The 19261-nt window shown below is 35.5% G+C and overlaps 1 protein-coding gene across 10 annotated transcripts in view; it reads right to left on the bottom strand.

Annotated features, from left to right (window-relative positions):
• exd (PBX homeobox extradenticle) overlaps nt 1-19261 on the bottom strand; it is a 387983-nt gene that overhangs the window by 12299 nt on the left and 356423 nt on the right. For 2 of the 10 annotated variants that reach the window (XM_071593959.1, XM_071593952.1), the window contains exons 5-11: nt 18514-18704; nt 12984-13119; nt 12487-12583; nt 10248-10355; nt 6788-6945; nt 4873-4923; nt 1505-1570 (exon numbers count right to left, since the gene is read on the bottom strand). In XM_071593959.1, coding sequence (XP_071450060.1) covers nt 1505-1570; nt 4873-4923; nt 6788-6945; nt 10248-10355; nt 12487-12583; nt 12984-13119; nt 18514-18704 — 807 coding nt within the window. Of the gene's footprint in view, nt 1-1504; nt 1571-4872; nt 4924-6787; nt 6949-10247; nt 10356-12486; nt 12584-12983; nt 13120-18513; nt 18705-19261 lie in introns of all 10 variants that reach the window. The other 8 variants (XM_071593924.1, XM_071593944.1, XM_071593988.1 and 5 more) reach the window with 4 other exon arrangements.

The raw sequence follows: 19261 nt of genomic DNA, 5'->3' as shown, positions 1-19261 counted from the left end.
ATTGCCTTTAGTTAAAATGTTAAGAAAATTTAATGAGATGATCAAGCCAATGGTACTAATAGTAGTCAATCCAACTAAAATAAATGATTGTAGCAACCTGAGAAATGATTGTCAAATTAACAGATATTCAGATGATATTTTACAAATAAATAAATATGATAAAGATGCATACCTGTTAGAAATAACATTTACTCGGGTCTTGAGCATTAGTATAATAATTAAGCATTTAAATTCAACTCTTGGATAACTCAATTCATAAAATAAAAGCAAACTTCATGTTCAGTGATGAGAGGCATAAAGAAACCATGACCTTGCACCAAGATGAAAAATGTCAAATATTTTCAAAAAGAAGGTAGAGGGTAAAGGAAACTCAAAATCAGTGCAGTTGCCAAATAAAACCAGGACCACATAAATCATTAACAGTTTTTGGCAGAAATCATCTAAGTAATGGCAATGACAATGCAATTCTGCAGTAACTAAAAGCTGAAGGGAGTATGTACTAGAAACAGCAAATGCCATGAATAGATGGTGTGCCCATCAAATTTCATATTATGGGACATGAACTGAATTGAAAAGCTCACCTGTGAATGAAAAGCCAATTCTACAGTGCCAATTGCAAATTTTTAAGTTATTTTTTTTTGTTAAAAGGGTCCAAGCTCTATACTCAGCAGAGTACCATTCATTACTATTAGAATTCCCAAATATTTTAAAGAAACAAGAAAACCCCATGGGCATATTGATTCTTATTGTAAATTTACCAGGTGATGGTGGGCAATAAACATGTGATGAAAGGGGATGACAAGAAGATATATATCTTAAAAACATATCTCTCAGACAAACTTTTGAATGGTGAAGCATTAGATTTTACTTTCTTATTTATTCCTTCAATTAGTATATTTTATAACAACACCCCTTATATAATTAAAGTTATTTTAAGGAAATGCCAGAATACAGTAGAGAACTCTAGGGTATCCAAGGACCGACCTAATTGCTTTGATGGGTGTATGACTGCATGGCACATTGTGAAATGTTGTTACAAACTGAAAGGATAGTGAGCAGGGAGGGCAGCGATCAGGCGAACTGACTGGCACTTGTGTGTGAGTGATGAAAACTAAAGCACTCATTATGACATTTCTCAACTGCTCAACGTAATCTTGTAGTGGCTAAACTTATTCCCAAGGAAGGATGATCGTATTGTTTGTAAATTGTCTTCGGCTTCACATGACTTTGGTAATTTGAGTTTAAAGGTGAAGTTTTATTCATTTAGTCCCTCATGAGAATAGAAACATTGCCAAAATCGATTAACACAACTATATAAATGGGAAAAAAATTAAAGATTAATTAAATTATGGCCTACTGACTTAGCTAAACCCACAATATCTTTCTGGTAGCATCCTGCAGCAAACCTCAGTAACTTCTAATAATTTCGAAAGTAAGGAATCAACATCCCTCTCATTAAAAGTAAAACTAACGCAATAAAGAAGTTCAAGGTTTCTTAGCTTACCTATTCATAATCAGAATCGTCAGATGCAGCATCATCCCTGTGATCATCGGATGCAAAACTCTTATTCTGTTTCAAATGAAAAGAAAATCATGAAGCTAAAATCCACTTAGAAATAAACACAACATCATTTTACATAAACAAACGACTATGGCTATTCAGTGTTTCTTTATTAAATGACGCCTTTTAAAAGTTAAGTGAACTGAAAACCATGTTATATTAAATTTTATTTAACCGATATTTTCCTTAATGCTAGTTTTAAAATGCTGAAATTTTGTAATTTATTTTCAGATTATTTTTTTAATGGTACTGTCAAGAGGAGAATAAATTTAAAATAATTACTGAAAGCTTTAAAATTTAAATGTTGAATAAACAATTTCATTTTACTCAACGAGTGAACCGCAAATGATAAACAAAAAAGTCTGCACAACAATTGCCGACTGAATTTCATCTAACTGAATCAATTACTTATCCCAGAGTACTTTACACCACGATATTTGCTTAACTTACAACCAACCACTAGATCTGATGGGTTATTTTGACTGTATTTCCAATGGATGACAGTTGACATCAAAAATAACAAATTATATGACAACCATATTCCCTCGAAGGGAACCTAGACCCCATGCACAAGTAAGGATTAGTATTACAGCAATAACGTTCAAATTAAAGTTAGACTAAAAAAGAGAAAGAGAGATGACTAATTTACTCCGATAGCAAATATCCATACTACAACAAACGCAAGTAAGGTAGGACCCCAAGAAAAAACTGACCAGAGTTCCTTTGATTAACTTTTGGTGAATGTGGTATTGAACAAATTATGCAAAATTTGCTTATTCCTCAACTACTTACGTAGATATTGCTTCATTGGCAGGAATAAAAGGCATTTTCATAAGTCCATACCAAGATAATGAAAACACTAAGGATGTTAATTTTCTCAATACATTCACCTAAAGATTTAATTTATTCAACCACAATGTAAACTCAAAAATACCAGGCCCTTCATGGAATTAATTAATATGAATTACTTCTTAATTTAGTTACAGCTACAAAGCCTATGGATGCATTAAATATTCATCGCTGTGGGAAACAACGCTCAATAAGACTTGTGTGTTCAATACAATGTACATTTACTACCTGATTTCCAAAGAGTTCAAGAAGATGGCCATAATTCATAACATGGGTAATTTCTTTTAAAGATATATTAGAGAATGTACACTTTAAAACATTTTAGATGCTTTTCAAAGCCATTTCTTAGCATGCTGATACATATGTTGTACCAAAGGCATATTAGCCAATATAATGCAAAAGAGAAATAACTTCAAAAGTACAAAATTCTCATTAGATTTTCAATGAAATACTACGTATCTCACTTTAGGAGCAATCATCCTTCCAAAGTCTATAATTATCATAACATACTAAATAGCAGTGAGATAAATCCTCTAATTAAAAGAGGGTATCAGTATTAAGTACAGGTATGTTAAGATTGGATATGAAAGATGATTACTTTTTTAACATAAATGAATGGATTCTAACCAAATGGGAAATAGCCATGATATCTATTTTGAATGCTGCAATTATCTACCCATGATTTTTAAAGTCTATTTCACCGATGGTAATCAAAATGTACATGATGTGATGTACGTGTATAAATGATAAATGATCAAATGATGAGTTACACAATGGCTTTACAGATGCATTTTGACACAGGAAAGTGCCTCCTTGAAAAACCCAAGAAAATATACACCAGAAGGTCTTATTACCACTGTTGGTTCAAATCCTCAAATCTGAAGTCCATTCCATAGTATATGCTTTAAAATTGACTGTGATAACAAAAATAATACTATTGTTTCTGTGGAAGGTGAAAGTTTTAATAATGCAAACACCATTCTGATGAATTTACCATTAGTTAAACAGATGAAGCAGCAGTTATGAAAACAGCATATCTAGTAGCTAGGTGTCTGAATGTTGAAGAAAAAATGAACCAGAGATGCAGATGCAAAAAAAAATAGAATGCAAAAGAGAAGAAAATCTTTGCAGCTAAAATTATGAGATATCAATTGACTGTGTCCATGAAATTTGAGATAACAATGCAACAAATTTCTAAGAATTAGTTAATACATAAGATTATGTAAAATTAGATTTAGTTTATCTGGATCCAAAAATCCAGTGTTGCTAGATTGCAGGAGACGATGGTAAGCTATCTGCCTCCGTTTTCATTCTATGCAGATTATGCAATACCGAGGAGGATCCCTAAAAAAACACCAGAGCAAGGATGCGATTTCAGTCAGGAAATCATTTTGCAGGAATGAAATGAAGGAAAACAGAAGAATAGATTATAATATCTAAATTAACACACTAGGTGCTAATTACTGATTTATTAATATTTAAAGGTGATAAAATTAATTGGTGTGATAAAATCTATACATACGCCTTAAAATTGAAAAGAGAACTGCAATGGATGTATTATGATAACATGAATTTCTTAGGCTTGGCAATGAATATTTTTATATCTCCATAAAAATCTAAGAGGAATGTTTGAAAAGGTACCTGTTTTAGTTTAATTAATGTAAAATCAATAAGTTCTTTCAGTAATCATAAAGTTCAAAATATTCAACGTTTCACGCACACAAAAATAATAACTATTGTAAAGCTGCAAGTATAAATGAATATTAACTATGCATTGGCTTTTGCAATGCCTCTTTTCTGGCATCAATCAAATGGCTACGTCCTAGAATTTTCTTGAGGTTCAGCTAAAGGAAAGGAGCAGGTTTAACAGGCATGAAAAAGTACTGACTACATACAAGGCCCAACACATTCATCTACAATTCTTCTTATGATTGGCATGGGAATAATTGTTGAGATTCAATAAAAAAAGGGAAAAATAATTATTTAACTCTTACTAAAGATTGAAAGTGTAAGTGATCACAAATATTCAAAATGGAGTACATATTCTGGAATTAAAAAATGGTAAAACTGAATAAATATATCATGTACCATACGTCTTTTATAAGATATACAAAGGATGGGAAATTGGGAAATAATCAATAATTGGAAGAATGAACAATGTGTTAATCTTAACATGAAAAAATGACTAACTTTTATAGAATCAAACATTTGGAAAATACTACAAAACTCTTTTATCAGATGGACAAAATAAATTATGCTAAAATTTAACAATGTTTAATGTGCCTAATAAAAATATGTACAAAATATAATACAATACACCTATCAGAAGTGGGTAGAAATCCAGGGAATATCTCACAAATTAATCTCAGCAACTGTATCCCATGTCAAACAGAAGAGAGTATACACCATGAGACAAAAAAAAGAAGATTTGAAAAATAATGGATTTTCTGAAATTCTCTCACCTGGTGCATAGATGGATCATATCCCATTCCACTACCGTCTGAGTAGGGAGGCTGCAATCATATGTAATGGCAAAGGAAAAGAGAGAAATGTTCCATGAGAAAATGATGGGAAGATAGCCTCTTGCAGAAAAGTTAAACTATGGGTAGTATCAATAAATGCAGGCATTTCAGTGAAATGTGGATAAATTTCTCCAGCCAGTAGCCTTAAGGATATTTTAACCTCCATGACAGTACTTCATTGAAATGTTGTTTGTGTGAAATGAGTGGGAAAAGTAGCAGCAGTAATGATAAACCCTTAATCAAAAGTGTGCAATACTGTAAAGTGAATTCATTCCTGAAATCAACTTTGTAGTAAAGATGAATTACGTTTACCAGCGCCATCAATTGCCATTGGAGTGTAGTATATTGCAGATGAGTATGCATTTGTTACCAAATGAAGACTTAAGTTTGAGAAGTAAACATTTCTATATTTATAAAAGCAGTCACAATGTAATACACATATTAAACTATTTTAAGCGTAGTTTCAACAGAGACAGAAGGCAAAAAAATGCCATCTGTTTCAAGAGTTTCGAGTTTTATTTTGAACTATTACCGATGCACAAGTATTTTGAAGTAATTTAAAAAATAGGGTAAGTTCAATATCTACAGTACAAAAATTAGTCACACAGGGGATAATTTTTAAAGCATACACTATACGAACACAATCCAGCCGAAGCATACAATTGTTTTTAGCCTTCCTAAAATGCATGCTGTGCACCCCAATCTAAGTTAAGGTAGTATTTAGCAGAAATAAAGTATGAGTAAACAAAGAAGTTGTAGTAATTTCATAGAGGAAAAAGGCCTCATAGTTATTATGGTTATACAGGATACACAACATCACTCTGATTTTTAAATCAGAAGAGCCACAGTCTAAAATGCTACCCAATAAAAGAAGAAAATAGAAAGGTAATGTTTTATAAAAGAAATACCATCTGTGATTCACTATTCTCTGATACTTTATGATGAACTGTATGCACAATCAATATGACACACCCAATATCTTAAAGTGCCTACGCATAAAAGCACAAAAAAAGCCAGCCCAAATTGGCACACATTTAGATTGAACATAAAGTCATTTCACATACTTCCTTTAGAATCAAACCACAGAACAAAAATCTTATTTCCCATTGATCTCACGAACCAAATCTGTTTTAAAGTCAACAAAATGCCACATGTGATTACGCCATTATATGAAGATAGAACTAGAAGGGAATATTAGAAAGAAGTATGTGCTATGAAACAATTCACAGTTCTTAATTTAGTTGGCTCTCATAAAAAATTAAGAATTAATGTAATTGTCATACTTAAACATTTAAATAAAAGACAATGGAATGCAAAGAGATATGTTATTCACTCTACAATTTGTTGCAACATTTTTGTAAATGAAGACAGGAATTTTGCTCACAACTATATCCTAAAAAGCAATTTATACTAGAGCAAGCTAAATGATGGAACGATTTAAAGCATCATTGGAAAAAGTTGGGACAGTTGATAAATTAATGGAGGATAGTAGTAAATTATCTTTTAGGTATATCAGTGATTGGCGATGATGAAATTAAAGCCATAAAACTATTACCTTAATATTAAATACACAGGATGGATTTAAAAAAATAGAAAATCACTTTTGAAGAAGAGGGTAGGCATACATACTAAGTTAATCACTTTGTAATTACATATAATTTTAGTTCCAAGCTTAGTCACCATTAATGTTTCTCAATTTCAGGATGGAGAGTAAAAGAGGTTTCACATTTAAACAGCAACAAGAAGAGATCAAGCATACACTATGCATATTACTAAACTCCTCACAAAAAAATTCCAATCTCAAACCAGTCTGTTATCAATGAATGAAGATCCCAATGAGAGAGACAAAACTCACCTGTGATTGGCCCATTGGCGATGGGTTGTAGTCACCCCCATTAATGCCCATGCCATATCCCATACTGTCTCCGCCTCCACCAGGGGGAGCCGGTGACATTAGGGGTGCTGGCGTACTGGCCCCTCCACTTCCTGGACCCATACTATACGGGGAAGCACCTGCTGGGTGTAAAGTATGATACCGATGAGGAAAGGCAGGGTGAGGGAGCACTCAAAAACAAAACACCCAATTTACCAAACACGAGAAACAGAAGATGATCCTCAGGTGTCCCCAAACTCCACTCCAATCAAATAGTCAAAATAATGATGCAAGCATGTTAGTATAAAGCATTGAGCATTATGCATGTGCTATTCTGGCATTCTCTAATTATGCAAATATTACATTACATGTCCAGGAAATGTACACAGAGTGTCAGAAGTTAACTAAAGAAAAGATAATACAAAAAGTCCTTGAGTTGATGTTGTTCATGAATGAAGTTATGCGCATTGAATTTAGTCCTGCATCATACAAGGGTGGTCTGAAAAGTTTTCGACCTAACAAAGATAAGACAATTTTTCTGAAATTTTCAGAAATGTCATCAGTTTGTGTATCAGATGCAATATTATTAAACAAGGTAACTGGTGGAAAATCCTAATCAACCTAGTCATGAATGACATATTAAAATAATAAATGATTACATATCAATACATCACCTTTTGAAAACAATGTGTCATTAAAGAAGCTCATACCCTGAGATCGATGTGAAATGTATTTGATCATTATCCCAAAAAATACCAAAAGTTCCTTTGATTTTGTGTAATTGCTATAAAGCTTTTTTTTTAAATAGCACATATTCTCATTGATTTTTTTCATGGCAATATGCATCAAATACAGTAACCTCTCATTTATCAGCGGATTATCCGTTTTCCAAGCTATTCTCTCTTCCTAGCACCTCAAAATTTAATAAAATTACGGCTGCAAAGATAATTAAACACTTTGGAATTTTGATATACTTTTTTTAACACAATTTTGAAATACCTTGGCTTTCTTAAAAGTTTTTTTTTATTTTGATCACAAAATGAAAACTTGCCAATAGTATTAAATTTTATAATTTAAACATTTTTGTACCATCCGTAATATCCCATTATTATTTCCCTCATATTCATTAGTCCTGAGAATAAGATATTCTCCTTTAAGATGGCCAAATATAGTTTTACTATGCAACATTTAAATCATTTACAACTATCTTCACTGCATTATATTAATAGGTATCTGCTATTCACTTGAAGATAGTTTTGTTTTCTTGCAATTCCACCCTTATAAAAGTGACTGAAAATGAAAAAAATTGCACTTCCCATAGCTGATAAACTCAAAGCACAACCAAAGAAATAGAAGAGTTCACTTGTTTCCAAATCGCAGAAATTTGTTTTTTTTTCACCTTATTTGAGTCATACATATTGAATCAATTGATATCATGACCATATTCTCTACGTACTTTGGTTATTCTTGTTTTTTATATAGTCCATGCTTTATCGTGCATCAGCTCAGGTAGTTGAAAGTTTACTGTATGTAAAATGAATTTTAAAATTATCACACAACCAGATCACTTTCCTAGCAATTTTGGAACGAGTTCAACCTTAGTATGAAATAAAGACATAAGGAATGTAAAATACCCCAGCATGGTTATTTATTCATGGTGCAATAATATTAATATGCTCCTTTACTCCTCTCACCTAAATAGAAAACAAGAAAATGTTTTGTATAGTGCAAAATACTATATATTCAAGTGCAAAATACTATATATTCACAAAACTATTAGCAAATATAATGCTAGAAAGAATCTCAAAGAAAACTAAAATACACACAGAAGAAATAGATAATCTGAGATCTATTTAATACCTTTTACAGTAATGCCTCAAATGTTAGGTAGTAAAAAAACTAAAAACTTTTCAGCTGTTGTTTACCGCTCATGAAAGATAAGTTTAATGACTGCACATGACTGAGTACCAATTTTCAGACTAGGTTTGTAGAGATTAGGAGTTTAAAATTTCCTTTGATAGCAAGATTTTCAAGTTCAAAGTATTGACTGAGAATATGAGTTGTCAAACGTGCACACACAAGCACCACACACACACACACACATAGATATTTAACATTTTATTGCAATAGGTGAGCATATAAAGACATTCTAACATATTCAATTGTATTTTGGCCAAATTCATATAAATCAAACAAATGAAATTGTTAACTACTTAAAATTTCAACTATGATTTTATCTCTAGCCTTTCAAACTAAATAAGATGAAAAAGACATTTCAGTTGATAGCTATTAAATATTGTTGAGCACCAATGTTAATCATCCTTTTTTGAATGTTTCTAAATCAATAACTGAGCAAGAGATTAACTTTAATATTTGAAAAGCTATATCATTTCAAGGTTTTGTAAGGTTTGATCGATAACATTTCATAGCTCAGTAATTGTATTAAATTTTAATCACTAAAATATGCCACATGACCATCAAAAAATTTTCAACTACACCAACTTAGGTGACATAAGGGGGGGGATTATTGACACTGATGATTTGCTCTTTAGCTGCAGTTAGTGAAATTAGATTGGACACATTTTCCTCCACCATTTTAGGGTATCCAACCCAATTAATTATTCAAAGATAAACATAATGCAAGCAGTATATGTACTCTATGATTAAATTATTGAAAAATATGAACTCCAAGCTAAAATAAGAATGCCTGTGTGAAAAACAAAATAATTAACATGTGAGATATTTTGTAAAAATATAGGAGTAAGACCATTTTGGAAGTGGGGTTTAAACCTTAAAGCATTGGTTGCATGCCTGGAGTGATATGTAGGGGTTTTCAGCCTTCCCATATGACCCAAGGGATCTTTGACTCAGCAAGGCTTCAAGTGAAAGCTAGAAAATGATTGCTAAAGGAAAAAGCCATGCAGGGCCAGCATTCATCCAGAGTTGCTACAATTCTTCACTCATAAGTACACTTAATATTTCTTAGAGCTTAACGTCAGCAATTCATTCCTGCCAGAATGAAATTTGGCCAGTGGCACCTCAGGAATGAGAATTCCGCATTCCATAACTGTCACTACATCATTATATCCTTGTCATAGCAATACAACACCAGGCAAGTTCACAAGCCTATAACTTTTGACAAGATTTGAGAATGAAGTCTCGGAATCGCCCTGTGAAATGCCGAATATTCTTTTTATGAGAACTTTTGGCTGCTTTCATAGAATTTCCTTCACCAATTTCCCTTTGTTTTTTAGACTTGTAGCAACCCTAGGACATCTCAATGTCCATTATGGACCACATTATTTTTTGGAGAAGAGTCACAATTTAGAGACAAAGAGGTTATGAGGACAATCAGCAGAGGGCATGGGAGAGAGAGAGAGAGAGAAAAGAGGAAGGATGTGCCCGTGGGAGTGGGAAGAGGTGGGCAGGTCGGAGAGTTTACTTTGGAGGGGGAGGTGCGGCCGTGGGCTGCTGTGCCGTCCGCTGTCTGAGGACCCTCTGGCAGGGGACTCCTTGGCCTTGTCTCGGAACTGCGTCCACGGCCGCACCTCTTTAACACCGACCGCCAAATGCAAAGAAAGGCAGTGAGAGAGCGAGATAGAAAGAGAGGCATGGGATGAGGGTTCAGGCTTGAAGGGGAAGAGAGTCAGGGAAGAACGGGGAGAGGGGCAGGAACAATGGGGCAGCGGCCAGCAGGGGTGAATTTTATCACATTTCCATGGGGCGAACAGCATTCTGGAAATTATCAGGGGCATCCCCATGTTTTTGCCTGTTGGTCCAATATTCTTCTATCTCAAGAATAATTGGGATGTTGAACGGGAACATTCAATTGTTCCACACATTTTTTCCATGTTGGAGTTTGTAAAATTATCGCAAATACTTCTGATATGTTTAGGAAGGGAACAAGCTTCACTCAATTACTCTTCTCAAGGAAGGGAGTAGTTGCAGCACAACTAACTAATAACCATTTCCACTTTCCACAACCAAAATGATCACAGTTAACTGAGTATATGGAACAATTGACATATCACACCAAAATAATGTTAATGTAATTTAATGTTCTCCATTTAGATTGTAAATGTTGCAGATAATAAGCTCTTTAGTCAGTTTGAGGTGCAAAATTTTTCAAACTGCCAATAAACTATGTATGTAGAGTGCATCTAGATTCATGTGCATTGTATCAGAATTAGATCTTTTAACACTGCCAAGTCATGCATGAGTTTGACAAATATAATGGAAAATTAAGAGCATTTTTGTAAAGGGTTAATATCAAATATTTTTTATGATAAAAAATATCAATTTTGTTTCACTAAATTCAGAACTGACAAACTGAAAACTGATGCTTTGTGCAGCTTACCTTTATGGCATTGATATTCATTTCAGACCAGTACTGACATTCCTCCAGATTAACACTATTTTTTTTCTAGCATTATTTCAAATATAATTGTTTGGTTTTCTGGGTGGTCATCTACAAATATTCCTCATACTATTATTAGATAATCTACCGTTTTAAGGTAGGTTTATGGATGGACACAGACTGCAGCCTTCTAAATTACTCAGCCTCTCCTAACAAGACAAAACCTTACACTCCACACCACAATTACTAGAACTGCAATTCCAAATCCATCCTACTTCCATTCATTCCATCTAACATTTCTATCATTTACCTAACCCTACCTTGCTAGCCTAAAACTAGATGGTACATGAACTTGAGTTAGTTACACATTACTATACAAAATAATTTCTTTACATTGATCACTGGTCAATTAGGTCAATGAAATTTCACTGATAAATCATTTGAGGTAATTGCACTTTGACAAATTAATATTAAGCCATCTGAGAAAGGAAAATGTTTCATAAAATGGCAGACTGAAACATTGTGAACATATTTTGTTATGTACAGGTTTTTTTACATACCTGTATATCTATAGGACATTAAACGAAGGTTTCATAAATATTTAAAAAAAACTGATGCTACCTTCATTAAAGGATGACTGCAACAGATTTCAAGAATAAAACATAATACCCTTGCAGAGGTAACTAAATGGTCGCCAATGCCTATCAAAATAAAAGTCTGTTTGAACTGTTTGAACACAATTAAAATTCAGACAAGAAGTTCCAATGATAAATGTAAAAATGTGAATGAACTTATACTCACAAAAGCGCGTTAAAAGTAGTCCTTGCATGAAATGTTTTGAATTCAAGCAAGAAATTTATCATATAGGCAATCATTCATCCAGAATGAAAAGTAGGGATTGAAAACACTTCACAATTTGATGCTTAAACCATAAAAGTATCCTACTGTGTGAGAGGTTAACGGAATGCCTAAGGTCCCCATTTGAGTACTGGTTTTATTCTACAAGTAATTGGTCTACAGTTCCATAACGTGCCTTCATAAAGCATTTAGTGACAAAAATTGTTTCCAGCAATGTAAAACTTTTCATTTTTTACTCATAGTGAAAATCGCATCAAAGACAATATAGATCCATAGATAGACACCAGTCATTACAGTCATATGCAATCATTAAAGAGTGATATTGAATTGGCATTACATGATTGAAAATTTGCTCACACCTTGATCGTTTAACCAAGGGCAATTAGATTAAACAATCAAGGAGGTATTAAATATATCTCAGGGCGAGTGATTCCCAGGATTCCCCATGCCCTTCCGATTCTCCTACCTGCTGCCTTCTTTGCCGCATAGAGATTGGCCTCCTCCTGAGCCTTGCCTATGTTCTTCTTGTATCGTATCCGCTTGTTGCCGAACCAGTTAGAAACCTAAAATGCAAGAACAGGGTGGTAATTTTGTACAATTCTTTTGTGCAAATGATGCAAGCATGAGTGGATCAAAGGCAAATGAAATGCAATCATTATATGCTATGCAAGATGAAATTAAAAATCTGATCATTGACTGACTCGTCAAAAGACTATGGTGTAATACAAAGGTGACTCAAAAGCCATTAACAGGTGAAATTATATTTTCACAGGTATTTTTCCTAAGACATACAAAAAACCTTAATGGCAGAGTTTTCATACAAGTGAGGAGCACTTGCATTTGCTTTATGATGATCTCAGAAGTTTAATACTTTTCATCAGCCACTGTAAATAACATTTCCATTAAAATGTATGTGCATATATCACATTGGCCACATGGATAGTCATTTTGAAATCCACTCACCTGCGACACGGTTATTCCACACTTGCGGGCCAGTTCTTCTTTCGCCTCCTCTGAAGGATATGGATTGCTCAAGTGTGAATAGAAGTATTCATTCAGGATTTCTGAAGCCTGCTTGCTGAAATTTCTCCTCTTCCTCCTGTTGTGCATGTAAGAGAATGTTTCAGTCACCATTGAGGGGATGATCGAGAGAAGCGAAGCGTTGGAGAAGATGCGACAAAGAATAGGGGAATTATTGGAAAAGCTTATAGAAAAGAAACTGGTCGCTCATTGTCCCTATCACAAAACCACGACATGACAAAGAATTAAAACACATTAGACACACAGCCATAGTAAATGGATACGAACCAAATATGATGGATAAATTGATCATCAACCGAAAGAAAAAACTTGAAAATAGATACTCACTAAACTCGCACTTTTGAACAATACCCCAACCAAAAATTCCTTTCCATTCTGTTGGAGCCGAAACTCATATAAAGGTCTCCATAACATCTTCAAACAAGTTGGCACTAATATCAGATTCAGAAACACAAACACCCTACAAAAAATACTGGGTAATCCAAAAAACAAGGCACCGATAATAAAGAAATCTGAAATTTACAAAGTGAAGTGCAACACTTGTCACACACCGTACATTGGACAGACAACATACAATGCCAATACAAAGTTGTAAGAACAGCATACTTTAAAAACGGCTTTCCTGAGAAATCAGCCATTGTAAAACACAATAATGCAACTTCCCACCCCATTACACTAAAATATTTATCCCTAATCAGGCAAACCCAAAATATCAAACTCAACGCTACCAAGAACTTGCGTGTACACTTGACCAGAGACAAAATTATGAACAAAGAACCAGGAATCATCAACAGTCCCTTACTTAGCTTGGTCCCCGAGTTCAAACACACACAAGCAATGAAGTACAATAGAGAACACATCTCCCACATTTCCCCTCCCTGCCCCAATGCTTGCCTTTCCACCATTTCAAGAAACCTGTCCCCTGCTACCTCCTCCAACTACTTGAACACATTCACTTGACCATGATCAGTACTTCTGTACTGTTTTAAAAATCAATATTGGCCATAGGATTGACATCTTACAAATTCACAGCCAATAGTTCACAACCTCGTCGCTTAATTTCCTCATCACTTGACTGCCACACTTTACAACTACATTAGTGAAAATCCATTAATATCACAAATAAATAATGAATAAAAATCCAAATTTTAATTCAACTCAGTTCATAAAGTCAATCCATCCACACCCCTATCAACGGGATGAGATATGATTCATAATTTTGGGGTTGCAAATAACTTACTTCAATTCTGTCATTCTAAAAGTTTTTGAAAATAGAGCTTGCATTAAAAAATGGAGAGCCGTCAATTCAGGGGCTGCTCATGAGGAAGAACCATGTATAAAATATGCTATGCTTTCCATCTTAGTCCATCGATCCCTTTTTGCTGCGGAACTGGTGGGTAGCAATTCCCCACCATTTGAGATAAATTGTTCTCTTGAAGCTATAAAGCAATGCTCTCAAGATAATAGAAGCTGCCGGAGGAGATGCAATGAACAATAAAAAATCAAACAATACTAAGATGCAGTTTATCATGCACTGAAAACATTTCTTTGTCTCTTCTAACAAAAAAACAACCCAACATCTGCTCATAAGATACTATGGACAATTCCACTGCCTACCACATATCATACTTAATAATATGAAAACCTTAACATGACAAAAAATATTTTCCATAAATATTATTATTAGCATGGCATTTCATAAAAAACAATATCATTTCACAGAAAAAAATAATTACCAATGCATAATTTTATTTACTGTAGTTAATTACAACGCATACTTAAAAATAAATACCAATACATATTAAATACAGAAGTACGATTAAGGTCAAATAACTAATCCATTTTATTCTTTGCAGTTTTTTCATTTTTAAGACCATAATTTGCCACCCTCATGACTTTACTGATTAGTATTATCAAAAACCTACGTAAATTTTACAATTATAGAGAGAAGAAACACTTACAAGGTAGTCTGATGATCGCTCCACATGAATATCCCCAAAAACAGACGAAAATTTCATGCCGACCCAGTAAATTTTCCCCAAATTACTTGGTCTAAAACAACTGAAGAAGAGGTCAAATGAAATAGTGACCTGCTTCACATGTTGAAGACACATCGGTGATTGCTTTTGACTAACCACAGGGAAGTTCAAGTTTTTAAGTTAAAGAAAGACATTACTTCGTTATACATTTCTCTTTTATTTAAACTAAAAATGGTTACATATTTAACTTTAAAAAAGGCATTGCAATAGTTCAAAGACGCTACTTCAGCCTAAAGCGCAGATAAAAAATGAAGACAAATGAAACTTTTGCCACTACGCACAATGAATTACAGTAATATGTCGACGAGCAAAAAAACATTAAACATAGCGCTTATAAAAGAGCATTTTTTTCTAACTCTTACGGCTACTCCGTGTAAGTGTGGAGAGACAAAAAAAAATTAAAAGGTGAAAAACACGCATTAAAAGGAGATACCATAATCTCACAATAGAAGTGGCGGTTACCCTAAATGCTAAAATCTCACGGTAAATCGCGAACTTTACGGGGTCAAAACTGCGAAAGTATGCCAAGCGAAATTAAAAAATGCATCCAGAAAAAATAACCCTCTCGAGTAGAGGCGATCCTTGAGTGGATAGCACTAACAATGCAAGCGAAGAGGATGAAGGGCACGGAGGAGGGGATCCATGGATCAATCCATCGAAAGGGAGGAAGCGCGGGAGGGAGGGAGATGGGGAGAGGACAGTGAGGGGAGAGAGAAGGAGAGACATCGGATTGAATTATTTGCTCGTGGGTGAAAGGGAAGGCGAGGAAGAGGAGGCACGGGGGCACACGACGGGAACGGGAAGTCGGGGAAGAAGTTGAGGGGGAGTGAAGAAGAAGTAGCGAGCGGGGCGGATAGGGAAGGGATTTAAACCCATGGGGGTGAGGTGGGTAAGAGAGTAAGGGGCGATTGGGGGGGAGGCCTCTGCCCACCCCCAAAATGGGCTAAGGCGATCCACTTATCGCTCCCTTTTTAAGAGGCTGAGATCCATGAGATATGATAATTTATTGAAATGAGAAGGGAGGTAGGAATCTGGTCGGAGCGAGCAAGGAGAAGAACAGTCGGGGAGTGCGGGGGAGAAGGGGGGGATAGAGATGGACGGGTGCGGAGGCTCAAGAGAGGGAACAAAGGGGGTGGATTGGAACCAGGAGACCGAAGGAAGCGGCAGATAGTTGGGACGGATGTGAGCTGGAGAAGACGGGGTAAATAGGGGATGGGGACTCGAGAGGGATTTGGGAGGAGGGGAGGGAAAGAAAAGGAAAGCTTACCTTTTCACGTAAGATAATAGAAGTCGTTTTTCCAAGGACCCCAATTAGGGAGGAGGAATAAACATGGCTGAACAATGAAACGGAAGAGGCATTTCGATGCGCGCCGCTACGTTAAGTAGGATGCCGGGACGCAATGCATACGTAGATTGCGCCATTAGACAATTGGCGGGCGGCGGAAAATCGCTCGCGGCAATAAAAACCGGGCAGACGATTAGAATTGTCTGATCGCAAAATGGTCGGAGATAATTGTGACATTGATGGGGTAGAGAGAGGACGGCGTTTGGTAAAGAAAAAAAGGGGGAAATCGGAAGCACGGAGGGACGCGAGCGAAAACGTGGAACTCCTAAGGTTTCTTTAATTGGACTATTCGCGTTCACTGAACATAAATTCGCCCAAGCACACTTGGTTATCTCCAATGAAATTTTCTCATTACGATCATGTGATAATTTCTCTCATTCCCCGGCAAGCGGAGTGCGTTTAATTTATTTTTAAGGAGGGAAATGATAAGAGAACATGATTACAGTCACTTGCACCCACGTCCACGGCCATAAACAAATGCGCGCCGGAGTGACGATGACCATCATGAGAATCTCGAGGCAAATCGTAAAATTCAAATCCCGAGCGACGGATTTTATGTTTATTCATTCCAATGATAAGTCCTTCGTGGAATGGCATTAAGACAATAGAAAAGAAATGAAGTGGTAACAGAAAAAAATACACATCATCCGATGTCCGCTTTTATTCAAGCTTGGAATGTGCATCCACACACGCTGGGCGCAATACAGTGCCCCGAGTTCCTCAATGAATACTTTCTCTACCATGAGCTGAAAATTCTTGGCTAGATCACATTTCGCTTCAGTTTACACCAACATTCAAAGAAATAATGGAAAATGAGACCGTAAAAACTACGGAAAATACGCCGAAAGCATGAAGTAACATAAATATAGAAGGGTTATTCCGGGATTGGATGAAGAAAGGTTTGAACAAAACTATATGAATGGATATGGTATATTTCATTCGAGTCGTGAATCTATTACTATTTAATGAGATATTTTATTTTTTATAGCGGTCAATAATAATGAAATCCATCCCATCTAAAGCAGACGGTATCTATGTAAAGTTACTAAAGAATTCGCATAAAATAAAAATTCTAATGTTGCGTAAGTTTGGCAGCCCTAAAATTTATGCGGTCTTTTTCTTCGACTTTGCCATTCGGGAATTATTCGAGATCATGAAGTAATATGTTTAAAAGTGAAACCAGTAATAAACAGATTCACAAAACGGCACCGCGACTCTGGGCATTATAAAGATTTACACAGCAAAATAATGCAGCTCTGAAAAATTTAGCAACAAAAAAAGGAAATCATACTCTATATAATATCATTACAATGGATTGCCCATTCTGTACATTCTTGTGGAGACGATCACGCATCTATTTCAATGAAGCGACGTCCAAAAACCTGGACAAAAAAAATTCCAGTTCCCCTACTCGTGGGCGATAAACAGTGCTTAGCTGTGCAGTAGAATCCCACTCACTAGCAGGTACATACAAGAGGTTCGTTAAAGGGCTAAAGATTATAGGAGTGTCACGGTTAGTCAAACATTTCTCACCTTTCCGCCTTCCTAATGTATCGCTTTCCCTATATGCATCAAAGACTAGTTCATAAAAAAATTATTGCCGTGCTTTCCGTTCCTCATTTTATGACGCACGAATGAACGAAATGCCTCGGTGACAATAACAATTCAGCGCCCTCAGCTTCCAACTCTACCGCCGCAATGTGTCAAAAATGAATCGACCGAAATGGCAAATGTGTAGAAAAATAGAGGAATGTTCAAGCTTTAAAATTATGCATATATTATTGAAAATAAGCTCTTCTATTTCTAAAACAAATTGAGTCCTTCCTTTTGGGATTAAACCTAGGATAACTTGGAATGGAATGTTTGGGTGGAACTTCAAATGGAAGACGAGGGGGCAACTGAACATAACATTGATTGCTGCGTCCTTCAGTTGACGATTTGGATAAGAGTAACTCGCAGATAGTACGAGAACCCAAAGATACACATCGTCAAACAACGGGGCAGTGAATTAAAAGTCCCTCGTGGGGGACATGAAAGATAAGGTCACTGATGCGACTTAATACATTACCTGGCGTCGAGGAATCGGGATCTGAGGATCATGACGGCTTCGCACGTTGATTGCTTGAGCTGCATCTGGATGGACGAGAACTTCTTGTGGATTATTTGCACCATCCTCTCGATCTCCTTGGGCGTGATGGGCCGCGTGCGGGACTGTTCCCTCAGCAGGTTCATCACATGCGTCGTGAACTCGTTGCACGCCTGTGAACATAAAAAAAGGGGAATTGCGATCAGTTTTCGAAACTTTAATGCATGAGAGATTAAAAATTTTGAAGAGCACGATTCCGAAACAATAGTGAAGACAAAGCCATTGTGTTCTTGGTCTTTTGTGGCCGGCAACTTCACCACCTAAATATCAATCTAGCTACGCGAATTGATTTATAACTATTTTCTATCTGCAGTAGCCACGATTCGTTTTTTATTCAGATTAAAATTAATTCCAAGAAAATGAACGTTTAATAATTGACAATCCTGGGGTTTAGTTGATCGAGTTTCTTTATTGATTTCTCCTGGTAGAGAAGACTGAAATGGGTGGAAAAACCATTCAGATTTGAAGGTTGAGTTACCTATTCCGCACAATATGAACCACAGACAAACTAAAATACATACTGGTGAAAGGCTTGTGAATTCAAATTCTCCTTTCGGTTGAACATGAGAACTTGGCATGATAAGGCCGTATAATTACATGCACTCCATCGAAAGGTGCAACTTTTCATTAAAGTAATTACGTTATTTCAATGCAACAATTTCAGAGCGTA

The sequence above is a fragment of the Hetaerina americana genome, unplaced genomic scaffold (genome assembly GCF_022747635.1).
Source record: "Hetaerina americana unplaced genomic scaffold, ioHetAmer1.1.p SCAF_1, whole genome shotgun sequence".
Taxonomy (NCBI): domain Eukaryota; kingdom Metazoa; phylum Arthropoda; class Insecta; order Odonata; family Calopterygidae; genus Hetaerina; species Hetaerina americana.
The sequence above is the reverse complement of the archived record's forward strand: the minus strand, read 5'-3'. Positions and strand labels throughout refer to the sequence as shown.